The 13,425-nt window shown below is 47.1% G+C and overlaps 2 protein-coding genes across 3 annotated transcripts in view; one reads left to right on the top strand and one right to left on the bottom strand.

Annotated features, from left to right (window-relative positions):
* Positions 1-13,425, bottom strand: part of LOC107186774 (complexin) — a 197,213-nt gene that overhangs the window by 69,312 nt on the left and 114,476 nt on the right. The gene's annotated exons all lie outside the window — the stretch shown is intronic.
* The window catches only part of LOC107186775 (protein Skeletor, isoforms B/C-like), a 158,591-nt gene continuing 152,721 nt past the window's right edge, over positions 7,556-13,425 (top strand). The window contains exons 1-2 of the mRNA XM_015574712.1: positions 7,556-7,680; positions 7,883-7,930. Of these exons, the coding sequence (XP_015430198.1) occupies positions 7,900-7,930 (31 nt within the window). The 5' untranslated portion in view covers positions 7,556-7,680; positions 7,883-7,899. The remainder of the gene's footprint in view (positions 7,681-7,882; positions 7,931-13,425) is intronic.

Raw genomic sequence — 13,425 nt, 5'->3', positions numbered from 1 at the left:
CCTGCCACGAGATAGCGAGGCACGTCGAGGACGAGTACGTCGGTGTTGTACCTTGCGATAATTGCCCGTGTATTATATGTATGGCGTGGCGCGCGAGAGGGCCAGTCCATAAGTCATCGTTAATTACGACGTTATTGTCTCGAGTGATTTATCGCGTGTTTCAGTCCGTGGCTCTCGCAACGGCCGCGTGTGGTACTCTACAGCTCCGTGCCTGTTATCGTCTACCGAGAGTTCTATATTTCTTTCCGGGCGTGATTTAGACACCGATGTAAATTGATCCACGGAAGCGTAATAACGCGCACGGACACGTCGGAATTCCACGGTTGATTTGTCGTATCGTTTTTCTAGTCGTGCACCGCCATCACCACCACCACCACTGGCGTACGCCGTTTGTTTTCGATTAATATTCATTTGTGTATTTAGCGGGGGGTGTGGGGAGCGATTGAACCGCAAATCGATGCACCCGTAGCACGGAACATAGAATAAAATTAAACAGGTCGGGGCGAACTGCTATCCCAGTGTACACAACGAAAATAGAAATACTCTTAAATGAAGCGGTGAGCGGTGGAACGATCTATTATAAACCTGAACTGTAACACAGTTTATGGGAGTATAAAACAGTCGATACAAATCGGACGCATGAGAAGCGTTTAACCATTTCATTCCTACTGTTGCCATATGGCTATGTAATCTAAATTACGAAATAAATTATTAGTATCGTGTATTTTTTCATAATAGTTTCTTCTAGTCTTGTACAGATGGTATGATTGAAATTTAAAGCTTACCGGTAAAATAAGACGTTATTGTATTTAGCAAAGTGTAGGAGACCTGATGGGTCAGGCGGTGTGTGGACTCCACACTGTGGAGACGTTCCACCCAGGCGCTTGAGGTTTCGGTAGCGGCCGCTACGTGGCGACATTTCTCGCAAGTGATAATTACAGCCTGTGGCTACTTATGGAGCTTTTTATGGGGCTTTTTGCATTGCTTACAAAAGTTTATTTACATTGGCGGGTATTATACCACAGTTTTTGTGTTTCTCTTTCGTTTCCAACCCGGGTGAACCTCTGGGGGTGCTTCGACTGAACTCTCTCTTCGTTGGTGAAGAAAAAAAGAACATCGATCGATTAATGGAAATGACGGAACCTTGAGGCGAGCGAGGCTCGTTCCTCCACCGATAATTAAATCCCCCGTTACCTTTAATTACCGCGTGTGAAACGAATACCCCCACCTGCCTGCGGTGGAGATCACGTCGACCAGATCCCGACGAGAATCTACTTTGCATTATACACGCTGGCCGCCGTGGGGGTGTGCAGAGATACACAGAGTCCGTAAGTCATCATTAATTACACCGCTATTGGCGTGATTTATCACGTGCTTGGTTACTCGGAATTACGATTACGCGTGTTAGCCGCGAGGGTCGCGTGGCTCCCCCTAAAATAGGTTAATGTCCGGCTCACGACGATCTCTACCCCATGCTCGATTCTACACTTTGTTCCGGCTCCCTCTATTCAATTTCTCGGTATATCTCTAGCTCGTGTACGATTTTCCGTCTTGGATCGCCCTTTCCCTTCACCCTCTACTTTACTTGTCGAGGCAGCGAGCGGAGGAAGCCTTTAACCGAATCTTCCTCGTCCCCCTGATCCGATGGAAACGGGAATATTTACGGGGATACCGTTTGCCTTATCTCCGCGCGATCTTATTTACCGTTTCTACGTATTCCCCACGATACCAGGCTCGTTCGAGACTCGCGCGGACGACGACTTTTATCGGCCGTGTGAAACGTCAGAGCAGTGTTTCCCAACATGGGACGTACGCCCCACCGATGGGCAATTTGAATATTTTTGGGGACAATTAGCAAATCACTGATATTCGTAACATCATCGATAATAGTTTTATCTACGTGTCTTTTTTGATTCGAAGTAGCTATTAATATATCATCCATTTTCCGATTTTGGTTTACTACATATTATGTTACGGGTGCATCGAAATCTTTGAGGCGTTGTTTAGGTGAGGCGTGATGTAAAAAAGGTTGGGAAACACTGTGTTAGAGAAATCTCGATTGCTCTCTCGCGAAACAGCCCCTCGGATCTACCTAAACAGAAATCGTTCGGAGAAAGGGGCCTTCCACGCGTCTTATTTGACTAAGAAATCGCAGAGAAGCCGGGGATCGTATAAATTTTTGGGGAAAGGAACACATTCAGTGGTACGAGTAGAAACTGGTGGGATATAAGCAGACCCCCCCGATTGTTTGTATCTGTACAGTGACTCGTGTGTTTTTTTCGAATGGGACTACATATTTTTATCAGCGTGGCGTAATAGATGAGATCAAAACTAATCCAGTGGCTCATAATATTATGACCTTCATGTATGAGTGTAGATATAACTAATAAAATAATTACGATAGAGGGACTAGTGCAAAAATCTATCAAAGTTGATGGACGTTACTTTGAGCGTTCTTTACAATAAATATTCTGCAAATCAAAAGCAAGTGAGATGCTAAAGGTGTTCGCGTTAGGTGGGTGTGTTTGTGAGACACTGTAGAACAGCAGCTAGTGGAACACGCCGACACGGGGTCGGACAAATGCACGGTAACCCGTAACACGGTGCAGAGGTACAGAGAAGAATAATCTCCGGTCGATCTGTATCCACGGCACACTGACCGGCCCTTGTTCCGAACGTTTCGCCAGGGATTGCCGCAAATTTGTTGCCCGCCTCGGGAAGGTGTCCGATCCAAGGGGGAGGGGGACAGCCATTCATCGTGCATGATTAAAGGGAATCTCGGTGGCCGGAAACGGAGCGCACGGTGTGTAAACGGGGGCGCCCGTCGGCCCCCGAGATTTCATTAGCAGATTACTTAATCTGCATTCGAGGGGGACTGGACATCGATCGGGCACCGTGGAAAGGGCACACGGAAGGCCAAACACTGGAGCATTGTTCCTCGCGACTGCAAAGTGCTCTCTCTTAACGGCGATCCGTAATTCCGAGGGTTTAGCCTACTTTTTTCTCTGGCCGTAGGTAAACCGTGGATTTATTTGCTTTTCTGGGCTAGCCAGCCAGCCATCGTGTCTCGAAAGCTGTTCTCTACTCGCCACTTCTCCATCTGTATACGGAGGAGCTAATGCACCTGTCGAAATCGCTCACCTGAAACAGACCAACAGAGAACGGTGTTAGTGTGACCTCTCAGGAATCACTTTGAGGCTTCTATATCTTTGAATAAAATTAAGTACGCTCAGCTCCGTGACTGCTCGAACGATACGCTCAGCGGATTGTTAGTCGCGTTACCATTAACCTCTTGAGGGATACTGGTAGATACACATAGTACGGGATAAATGTTTTCGGACAAACACCTTTTACTGTACTATTTGAATTAAGCGATACATGCCTGTCTTGACTAATTCTTGTTTCCTTAGGTCGACTACAATTGCACGATACATTGTCTGAGTAACCTCGTTGAACAAATTGTTTTTTTCTATTGAATATATCGCTTATTTCGGAATGTCGACACGGTTAATATGTAACTTTTGTCAGCAATGGTCCGTAGTTTCACTGACGTGAATTAGATTTCTACATTTGAAAAAAGGTAAATATCAAAATAAGATAGGTCTGTTTAATATCGACATTTGCGACCCTGAGGAGATTAACACGGCACGAAACATTACACTTTTCCAACGCGCATGTACGCCACGTTCCGGCTTGTCAGAATCAATGATTACCTAGTAGCGTCCTACCCCCGTCACGGGACGAAAAGGAATCGTTGGTGAAACGTTTACAAAGACGAATACGTAGGAGAACACGGAAATCGGGGTCGTAGCGCGATGTAAATGTCGGGTTTCATTCAGCCGTGTCGCAGAAACCCCGTGAAATTCTATCGGGGTCCTCGCTGCCCCCGCCCCCCGGAATACGAGGTTAATTTGATTTTTATCTTGCGCAATATCCGGTTCCACATCCTCTTTCTCTTCAGTCTCCCCCGTTTTGCGCGTCCCCGTTCCGCGGTCTTCCCTCCGATGCCTCTTTCGGCCATTTTACGGACTAATTTCTTGCTCGTTTCTGTGGACAACGACGCACGTATCTATCTCTATCTCTCTCTTTCTCTCTCTAACCATATCTTGCTAATCTCGTTGTGTTGCTCGTGACGATCTTTATGCAAACGTAACGATTTTAAATCCCCCCGCCCCTTGTTTAAGCTGCTCTTTCGCACGCACCGTACCACCCTCTTCTTCGCCATTCTCTTCTATCCCCATCCTCTGTTTGTCCCGTTCCCAAAGGCTTTTGCCGCCCCAACGAGAAGGGTAATCGTCGAAGTTTAAAATGGGACGTTTTGGCCCCCCCAATGGACCACGCTGTTCCCGACTTTTAGACGACGACACGCGCTGCTTCGAGAAGGAATAGCGATGAGCAGTCCCTAGCGTTAGATTTTTACAATATACATGTATACAGAGAGTGTTCCATAAATGCATGTCCATACTTCCGGGAGTAAATCTACACATTAAAACTAATAAAGATGTCATATGTCCATATGACATTTTTTACTTGTTTCGGTATGTAGGTTTACTGGCTGAAGTATTGACATGCATTTAGAAAACAGCCTGTATACTACAGCCGAGATAATGCGATTATAAATTCCCCAGGGGAGCGGTGGTGATGGGCGGAATAAATCGCATATTCGGCTCGTATATCACGGATTTCCGGCTGGAATGTGGCTTTTTTCGACTGACCCACATACCTCGATATCATTATTCGTCGCGCTCCCCCCCACGTTTCGATTCGGTGAAAAATGGGAACGAGAACGTTCTGTCTAACGTGCGCACAGCCGCGACCACCGACGTTTTTTCCCATACGTTTTTATTCGATGAGGATTCAGCCAACGAGCGTCTCTGTCGAGCGGGTTTGAGAAGGATTTCCTAGTCGAAATTAATTCATCCGGACATATATTCCGATGGCCTCTCTCTGGTCGATATTTCTTTTTTCTAGGAAGCAGTACTTTCGCAAAGCTGCTCGCTCGACGACGCGTTATTTTTTCGTTTCTCGTGGCCCATCCTGCCACGGAGGAGAAATTGCTTTTTCCACTCGGGCGGGATGAGACTGTTTCCGCGCGTTTCGGCTTCACACACGACACGGGCTTCATCCCTTTGCGAGGCGGATTAATTTCGGGGGCGGTCTAAACGGGCGTGTACCTGTCACACGATGTCCAAAACTCTCTGGCACATTTTTTCCCCCGTAGCTTCAACCCGACGATGCAGGCGCCACGGAAACTTTTTCACCAGTGGTGATCGTCGATGACTCCCCTCTTGTAGAGAGTTTTTATTGTTTCATTTTTGAAGCTTTGATTGGACTGGAATTTCTTATGATAGAGTAGATAAAAAATGCAGTGTTCAGCAGCAAATGGTCATTAGTTTATGAAATATTTAATGGTCAGTGCCGAGGAGTCTTCGAACACTCATCGGGGATTTACTGTAGTACAACTGTATCATTGTGAAAAATGGTACAGGCCTATCCTGTCTCGGTATACGAATTAAAAGAAAAAAGAAAACGTATCTACAAAAATTTCACTTAAAGCGGACTTTCGGTATTTCTTAATCTCGGTCGGGATTCACGGACGGGGACGAGTAAATTCAGCGTTATCCTCGAGCATGAGAGCCCTCCAGAGGGGTCGCGAGTGTTCCCCTGTATCCGTGGAACCTCTTTACGCGGAATGGGTCTCATATACTGGCCGAGCAAAACGACAGCGTGGCGGTGAAACGATCGTAAAATTTCGTGGTGAGCCCCGCGATTCGTCCTGGATTTAGGGAACCCACCCCCTGAGAACGCCTCGCGCTCGTGAATACCAAATCAGAATATGCAAGTGCGATGAATACGAACACCGGGACAATCGGGAAAAAATCCCGGGCCCTGTTCACCTTTGATATCCTCCTTAGTTGCTCGTTCCTGTGACTGGATTTAATCGGGGTCCACCTGGGAATCACGAAAAAGTAGACACACCGCCAAGCAACGGGCGATTCAGAGTGGAGCGATAGGGGATCTATACCGAATCTGGTAATGCAAGACAGGTGAATAAACAACGCTAGAGAATAATGTCGAGGTCGGAAACTGAAGCAGAGGTCTAAAATTCCAAGCTAACGGCACGACCATTCGACGGATGAAGGCCTGCGGTGACTTTTAACCGGGATGCTAATCATCCAGAAGAAAAGGAATCCTCGTTGCTCACAGGAAATCCAAGGAGAAAGGTCACGAGAGCTAGAGAGATACATAGAGATAGAAGAAGGACCGTCGGCTTGGTTTGTAGTTCGGTTACGGGCCGGTATCACAAAACCTCGGATGTCAAACTCGACGACCATTAATCTTAGTTCCCGTGCAAACATCGATCCGACCGACTCCGCTCACACACGAATACGTAATGTCGAGTTGCCTGGTCACCGAGTGGGGCTGCTGCTGCTGCCACCCTCGAAAACTTTCCGACGAACCTCGTGGAAGCTCTTTTAACGACTCGCTGACTCTATACCTTACTTCATCCATCCCAACGTGTGTTTATCCGTCTATATACACGCAACTATGCGTTGCTGTTTCCCTGCATCCTCTCGGAAGTTCACTAGTGTATACTTTTATGGTCTACATAGAGCAGCGAATATTTCGGAGCTCAGAATTGTACATACATATGTTATCGATACGCTCGATCGTATCACGATACCACCTCTAGCGGATACTATTGGATTCCGTCCTTTGTTCGTCTCCTGAATCACCTTTGTAACCACGATATTCCGTGACTAGCAAACGAGTTCGTTAGCGTATTCGACCAGGCGAGGACTTGGACCGTTGAATAAAAACTGATCGAACCGATTGAGGACCAAAGTCTTCACCTGCCTTCGGGAACAGATTTTCGGGGGTAGTTTTCCAACGTGACGACGCGAGCAACGGAGCACGAGGAAGCTCAGTAATGCTCTTACGATGTAACCATGGCTATAATCTCCGACAGGAAGACCTACCCAGACTATCTGTCTTTATCTTGAAAGTTTGCCGCGGCTTTCCAAGGGGGGGGGGGGGGGAAGAAAGCTGCGAGAACAGGGGGAAACTTTCGGTTCCGCCGTGAAAACTGTTGTTCTTCGGGCGGGAAGCAGTTGATTTTTATTACCGTTGCTCGCGGGAGAATCGATATGGGTGGATATTTTTGTTCCTCGCACTTTCCTTACGCTATGGAAATATGTAGGTGAATTCTGGGTATTCTATGGTTACTGAGATCCGTCGAGAGGTCGATGGTCGTGTTTTTGTATGCCCGAATGACAGTCAACAATGGACCGTCGTAAATAGGGATACCTCGACAGCTACACAGTGACTTTCAGGAATCCTAGAAACATACCGACGAGTAAACAGAGCCCCATTTCTTTTACTTCATGCTACTTCCATAATATACACCAACCGGAATCCTCCATTTTCCGCCAATCACAAATCAATCCGTTGGAACAAGCGTCTACGCACACACTCATTCACTAGAGCACGTTCGATCGTCGACAGGAACACATCTCTCAGTCGCACGTAAAGCAGTTCGTACACACATGCACGTACAGCATATTATTACGTTCGCGTTTATATTGAAGTTTAAGTGTGTTACAAAGTAGTGTCAAATTATTCAAATCACACGCGAGTGAAACGCGAGTGTCGTCAGAATTGTGCGTGATTTCCTAAGAGGTAACTTTTTATCGGTATTATTATTATTCAGAGATGGGCAAATTCATTATCTAGATAAAGAGTTTCGAATTAAGAGTAAAAGATAAAAAAATTTCTTCATCATTTTTAATCGTTTAATCGTGGAAATTCCAATTTTTACAATAAAATAGAATTGGCCAACAATTACTTATTGATATTCATTCGTGTGTTCGGTGTGTTTCAGATCGTTCTTGGCCGAAGATGACATTGGAAGAGAGTGCCTCGACACCCGGTGAGTCCACGACTTATTATCTTGGTTTGCATGCATATTTCCTAGTCACCGTGTTTCATGCCGGTCGAAGCCGAACAAGTACACGGGAACTGCGTCGGTGAGCGAGAAATATACTCGCACGATATATTGGCCTCGGCAGAAAGCCGCAGCCAGCCCTGGTTATCGATCAGACGAGCGCTAGAGAGAGACAGAGAGAGAGAGAGAGAGAGAGAGAGCTAGGGCTGCTCGTTTCGCGAGCAATTTGTATCTTTGAATTATTTCGAGGTCGTGTCTGTGGCAGCCAAAGTATTTCGGCTCACGTTTCTGGCTGCGCCGTGAACGCTCGATCCTTAAGCGCGTCTCTGTCTTCCAGCATCGGGGCACCACCCTAGTATTGGCCCTTTCGTTCTCACAAATTTTCACGTGAAGTTTATATACCAAACGATTCGGACAACAACGGAAGTTAAGAAAATTATAAGAATAGAGAATTTTCATTTCAGTTAGTGGTCCGTAGACAGGAGACGTTTCTAGCAGCACTCGTGGACAGGCTCTTTTAAATCGAGAACCCGTCGAGGACGAGGAAAAATCGCGCGGAACGAATCTAGATTCTCGCGAGGAGAAAGAGTGAGAGAGAGACCCTGTTTCGTCGAGTGGCCTGTTCTAGACACAACACACAGACCGTATAATCTCGCCGCGGCACCTCTCGAGCCACGTGGATCCCGCGATAATGGAAAATACCAAGGGGTAGGGGGGTTGGGCAGAAAAAACGAGTCAATTTACGTTACGTCCCGTACAGGCTTCTCGATCCTGGTAGAGATTGGTTCCGTTCGTTTGGAGTCGTCGTCGTCGGTCCTTTCAAGAAAGATTCAATCAGACAGACGAACACGGGCTTCGAGGAACCGATGGGCAGGTGCGTTGCCCGTTCGAATATATCGCCTGTTACGCGATTGATGAGAACCAGCCCCACGGAATCTACTTGCAAATCGGAAATTCAACGGAATCCGATTTTCAAACGCGACAATTTAACACTTCTCCCGTGGACCGACGAATACTCTCGATTGTCCATCGTGGGGACGAAACAAACTTGTGTTGTTCGCGAAACGACGTTTGAAAATTACCATGGAAAATATCACGAAACGACGACGTTGGAGACTTACCATGGAAAATATCGTAGGAAATGTGGTTTTCACGATGATCTGCTCGCGGTTCACGATTTTCTCGAACGTTTTTCGACGCTTTTCTCGTTCTCGGAATCTGTCCCGAGCACGAGATTCACCGTACCGCGACAAATCGAGAGACACCAGCTGCCGGTGGGCCAATCGCGGTTTTCTACGTGACCGATCGGCCGACGTAGGAGATTGCTGTCGCAGTCCACGTAGAGGACCAGCGAGCATTCGCTCGGTGAACGGTCGTCGGGCCGAGATTTTTATTCGCTCGAATGCGCCGAAAGCTGTGGCCCGCATAAAAATCCGTCTCGTTATCCTCGCCCCGGTGACGTTTGATCAACGCCGTCCCGAAACTTTATCGTCCAACGTCGACGATATGTAACTCGACGAGGAGCCTGGGTGTCGGCTCAATACAATTTGTGTAAAACCGAAATGATGTAGGAAATGCTGTGTTTGCCTCAATTTAACTTTATTATAATTCAACTTAGCGCACATATACTACTATACAGGGTGTCCCATCTAACGTGAGCACCTTTAATATCTCAATTGTTTTCGAAAATAGAAAAAGAATGTGACAGGAACATATTATTTGGGTGGAAGGGGAAACACTTTGATAAGCAAGACATTTTTCTTAAAATCAAAGTTCGAAGCCTCTTTGGCACTAACAAGGAGAGGTTCCCAGGTGCAACGCTGACTTTTTAATCAGGTTTATCATAGCGATAGAGCTTGGAATTCTGACGCCAATGATATTTGTTTCGGCCGTATATGGCCATTAGTTTATGAAATACGTTATGTTCAGTGCCGAGGAGCCTTTGAACACTCGCTGAAAATCGCGCGACACCAGGGAACGTGTGTTTCAGTCCCATTAATTCCGCTCAATTAGGGACTAATCTCGACTTGGGCCGCTTCGAGAAAGGAATTTAATTAGAGGGAACGCGTGGTCCATCGCGTGGGGGAAAACTTTCCTCGGGAGGAAAATTAATTTTCCTTCCGTCGATCGTATCCGGGCCCGTCTGTCCGCCAGGTCACGGACTTAATAATGCCGTAATGGTGGTCCAGGTTCGCGGTGCAGAGCTATCAAAAGTACCGTCACGCGTCCATCGACCAGCCTATACATCGGCATCCTCGTTCCACCTTCAACATGGCCGCCTTTACTCCGAAGCAATTTTCATGTAATTAGCCGACAAGCAGGCATTTGCGGCTAGTCGCTCGTTCATCTTATCACCGATAAATCCCCCTCCTCCCTCCCACTCCACCGTCTCCCTTGGTAACGTTTTGATCTATCTACCACGAGAATAACATGTTAATACATACGTAAAACTATTATACACAGTGTCAAGCGATGTTTTTTGCGAACTTTAGTATAAAAATGGTCTTCCCGTTAATGATAATAAATTAAATTAAATTAATGTAGAGATTCTTTGAGAACGTTCGGAAGGCATCAACTTAATCACCCTTGTCGATTGTGGTAAATGTTTAGCGGCAAATTTTTCAATGCTCTTAGCAAATTCCCTTACAGACTATCTCCTCCCCCTAGGGGAAGACGCGTGATCGATAGGTGAGACGCGCGTTGTACCGAATTTCTCGGCTCGTAGAAGGAACACGAGCCCGTAGGGAACGATGATCGAAGTCATCCCGGGGGGCAGCTGATAGCGGGGGCAACTTCACGGCGAAATGAGGCAGAAAAAAGTCTCGGATCCCGCAGACCTGGTTCCGCGTTCCCGGGTGATTGGGCAGTGGCCTGATTTTCACGGTCGACTGCACGCAAGATAGATTAAGTATAACCCTCGTATACACACCTTTCATCCGCTTGTGTGTACGCTCCCGTAAAGAACCCCACCAACCCTTGTGCTTCCACCGTCAGGGTCGGCTGCAGCGTCGAGATACGTTGGTGAAATTTCACGTTCCCGTGATTTTACGTTAGTGCAAGGAAGGATCACGCTCACCATCATCCCCAATGGATAGTCTGGGATCTCTTAACAGTCCGACAGATTATCGAATGGCAGTTGCATCGTAGAATTTTGCCATTAAAACGACAGCGATACATTTGGGAACTTGTCTTTGTCAGTGTCCAGGAACCTTCGAATACTCAAACATGAATTACTGTACATTGCTCGTTCATTCTTTTTTCTTAGCTCGTTTCAACATCGTAAATATTGCAGATGGTAAAGAAAATTGGGTCGTGTGTGCGCGACCCCGACTTGTTTTCGAAATGGAAACACTTTATTCGCGCTTCTTCACCGAGATTCCATGCTAAAAAGTCCGACACGTACACATGGGAGAACGGAAAATTGTAGGCTGGGGTATCGGCTCGCCGGATGAAATTGTTCCCAGCCGGGGAATTTGCTTAACGGGGCGTCACCGCCGCCGCCGCCGTGATATTAAAAGCGCGGAGTGAAAATCGGAGGCACGAGTCTGTGTTTATGCAGGGCCGATAGAGTTTAACTACCGACCATCGCCGGGCTCGATCGTTCCATCGACACCGGAACGGTAAACGAAATTTCATAACGAAGTCCCACGCCGTTGGTGCGGTGCCCGGGCGTTTGCATTTTGTTCACCTCGATTTGTCACTGGACGGACCGTCGCGAACCGATACGGGTTGCAGTTTAATTATTGGGAATTAATCGAGCGACGTTGAAACACAGAGGTTCGTGTTTCTGTTTTATTGTGTTTTTTTTTTCTGTTGTCGTTAATAAAACTGATTGTCGAAGAAAAGTGAAGCTCGATGCATTGTGCACCGACGATCGAAATAAACGCGAATCCCTTTGTTTTTATTATCGCGTCGACTGCCACAGCGAAAAAGCTCGTATGTAGCCAGACACAATTTATTTGGTTTTTCAATTTATAAATAATTTCACCGAAAATTTGAACACCCGGGTCTTTTATGGCACGAGCGAAATTTCACGCTTAAATATCTACGAAACGAAGGGATTGTTATTAAAAGAAACCTTTCAACTCGAATCATTAAAATGCGACCGTGTTACAGGCGATCTCTAATCAAAGGTCAACGGGCAAACGTGGTTTATCAGCCGTGAGACGCAATCAACGAACTATGGGGGAGGGGGAGGCACGGGATCTCTCGTAATGTTCTGTTCAGGCCGTGGTGGTCGGCCACCAAAACATCGACGCGGAACGTTCGATGCCCGTTTCCGACCGCACGTACCGGAAGTTTCACACGTTTCACCTGCGTCCCCGTGTTCTATAATCGCGAACACCGATCCGCTCCGACATAGTCGACGGTGGTGGTGATGCGAGTTCATCCCCTTCTCTCTCGTCCCATCGCCCAATCCACGGATTAGCTGTCAAGATCGACAGCGTGATGTTGGTTTCCTTTCGATTCGATGACCGCGTTGATTTCCATGGAAAATTGCTCTCTCCATCGTCCCGTCTCCTGTCTTCCACGTCGCGCGTATTCCCATCGAATTTTAATCGTTGGCGCGCGCGAACAGATTGACAGCGGAATAAGAGCGCGAAATTTTATCGCGTTTCTCCGAATTTTCCGGGAACTACTACAGGATATCAGTGATGGTACCGAATTATTATGCGGGTATAAACTCAGTAAGTTACAGCACCATAGTATACAGTAAGGAATTAATGATAAGAGTCATAGAAATACGGTCTCGTTAGTATTATAATAATCGCAGAAGGACGGTGTTATTTCTCCAATAAAAAGTGTGGAGACCGTATTTTCTATGGTGGCAGCGTATCCACGTAGAATACTTGTTTCGCCTTCCCTAAGTAGTCGTAACCATTGGTGAACGGGCACGTGCTCGTTCGACCTCCGAACAAACTCCGCCGAGCATAATACAGTTGTGCGTGCCGTGCTTTTCCCGAATTTACGATAACCGTGTGTATCGAGATATAACCAAGGAACGTGCTTATCTGCACCCCGTGGCATCTGGTGGCGCAGGTACTCGCTCGTGGAACAGTACTTGCGCGATGTTCAACCGCGTCGCGATCGCAAAAGAATGTTTGGAGGGTACAGGAGCGCGGCTGGGTGGATGCGTGGCGCGATTAAGGCGTGTTCCGCACATCCAAAGCGCCTCGAATCGTCCCATTTCAGACGCTTTAAGGATATTAGCCGAGGGTTTATGGCACGGTGGGTGAACGGGATCGAGCAAGGGTATCGCGGCCCTCCTCATACTCCCAGAAAGTGCTTTCGAAAATGTGGCCATAGATAATTGGAGCGCGCTTTATCGTGAACCAGCCCGGGGGGAGATGGCTCGTCCAAGTTATTTTCCGCGAAAGTTTCACCGCAACTTTCGGTTCTACGTCACCAGGGCCTTGTTCCCCGTGTGGATTTTTCCGAGGATCGATTACGAAAAAGGGTTGCCTTCGGGGAACGAAACA

The sequence above is a fragment of the Dufourea novaeangliae genome, unplaced genomic scaffold (genome assembly GCF_001272555.1).
Source record: "Dufourea novaeangliae isolate 0120121106 unplaced genomic scaffold, ASM127255v1 scaffold92, whole genome shotgun sequence".
NCBI classification, from domain to species: Eukaryota; Metazoa; Arthropoda; class Insecta; order Hymenoptera; family Halictidae; genus Dufourea; species Dufourea novaeangliae.
This window is presented reverse-complemented; position numbering and strand designations above follow the sequence as displayed.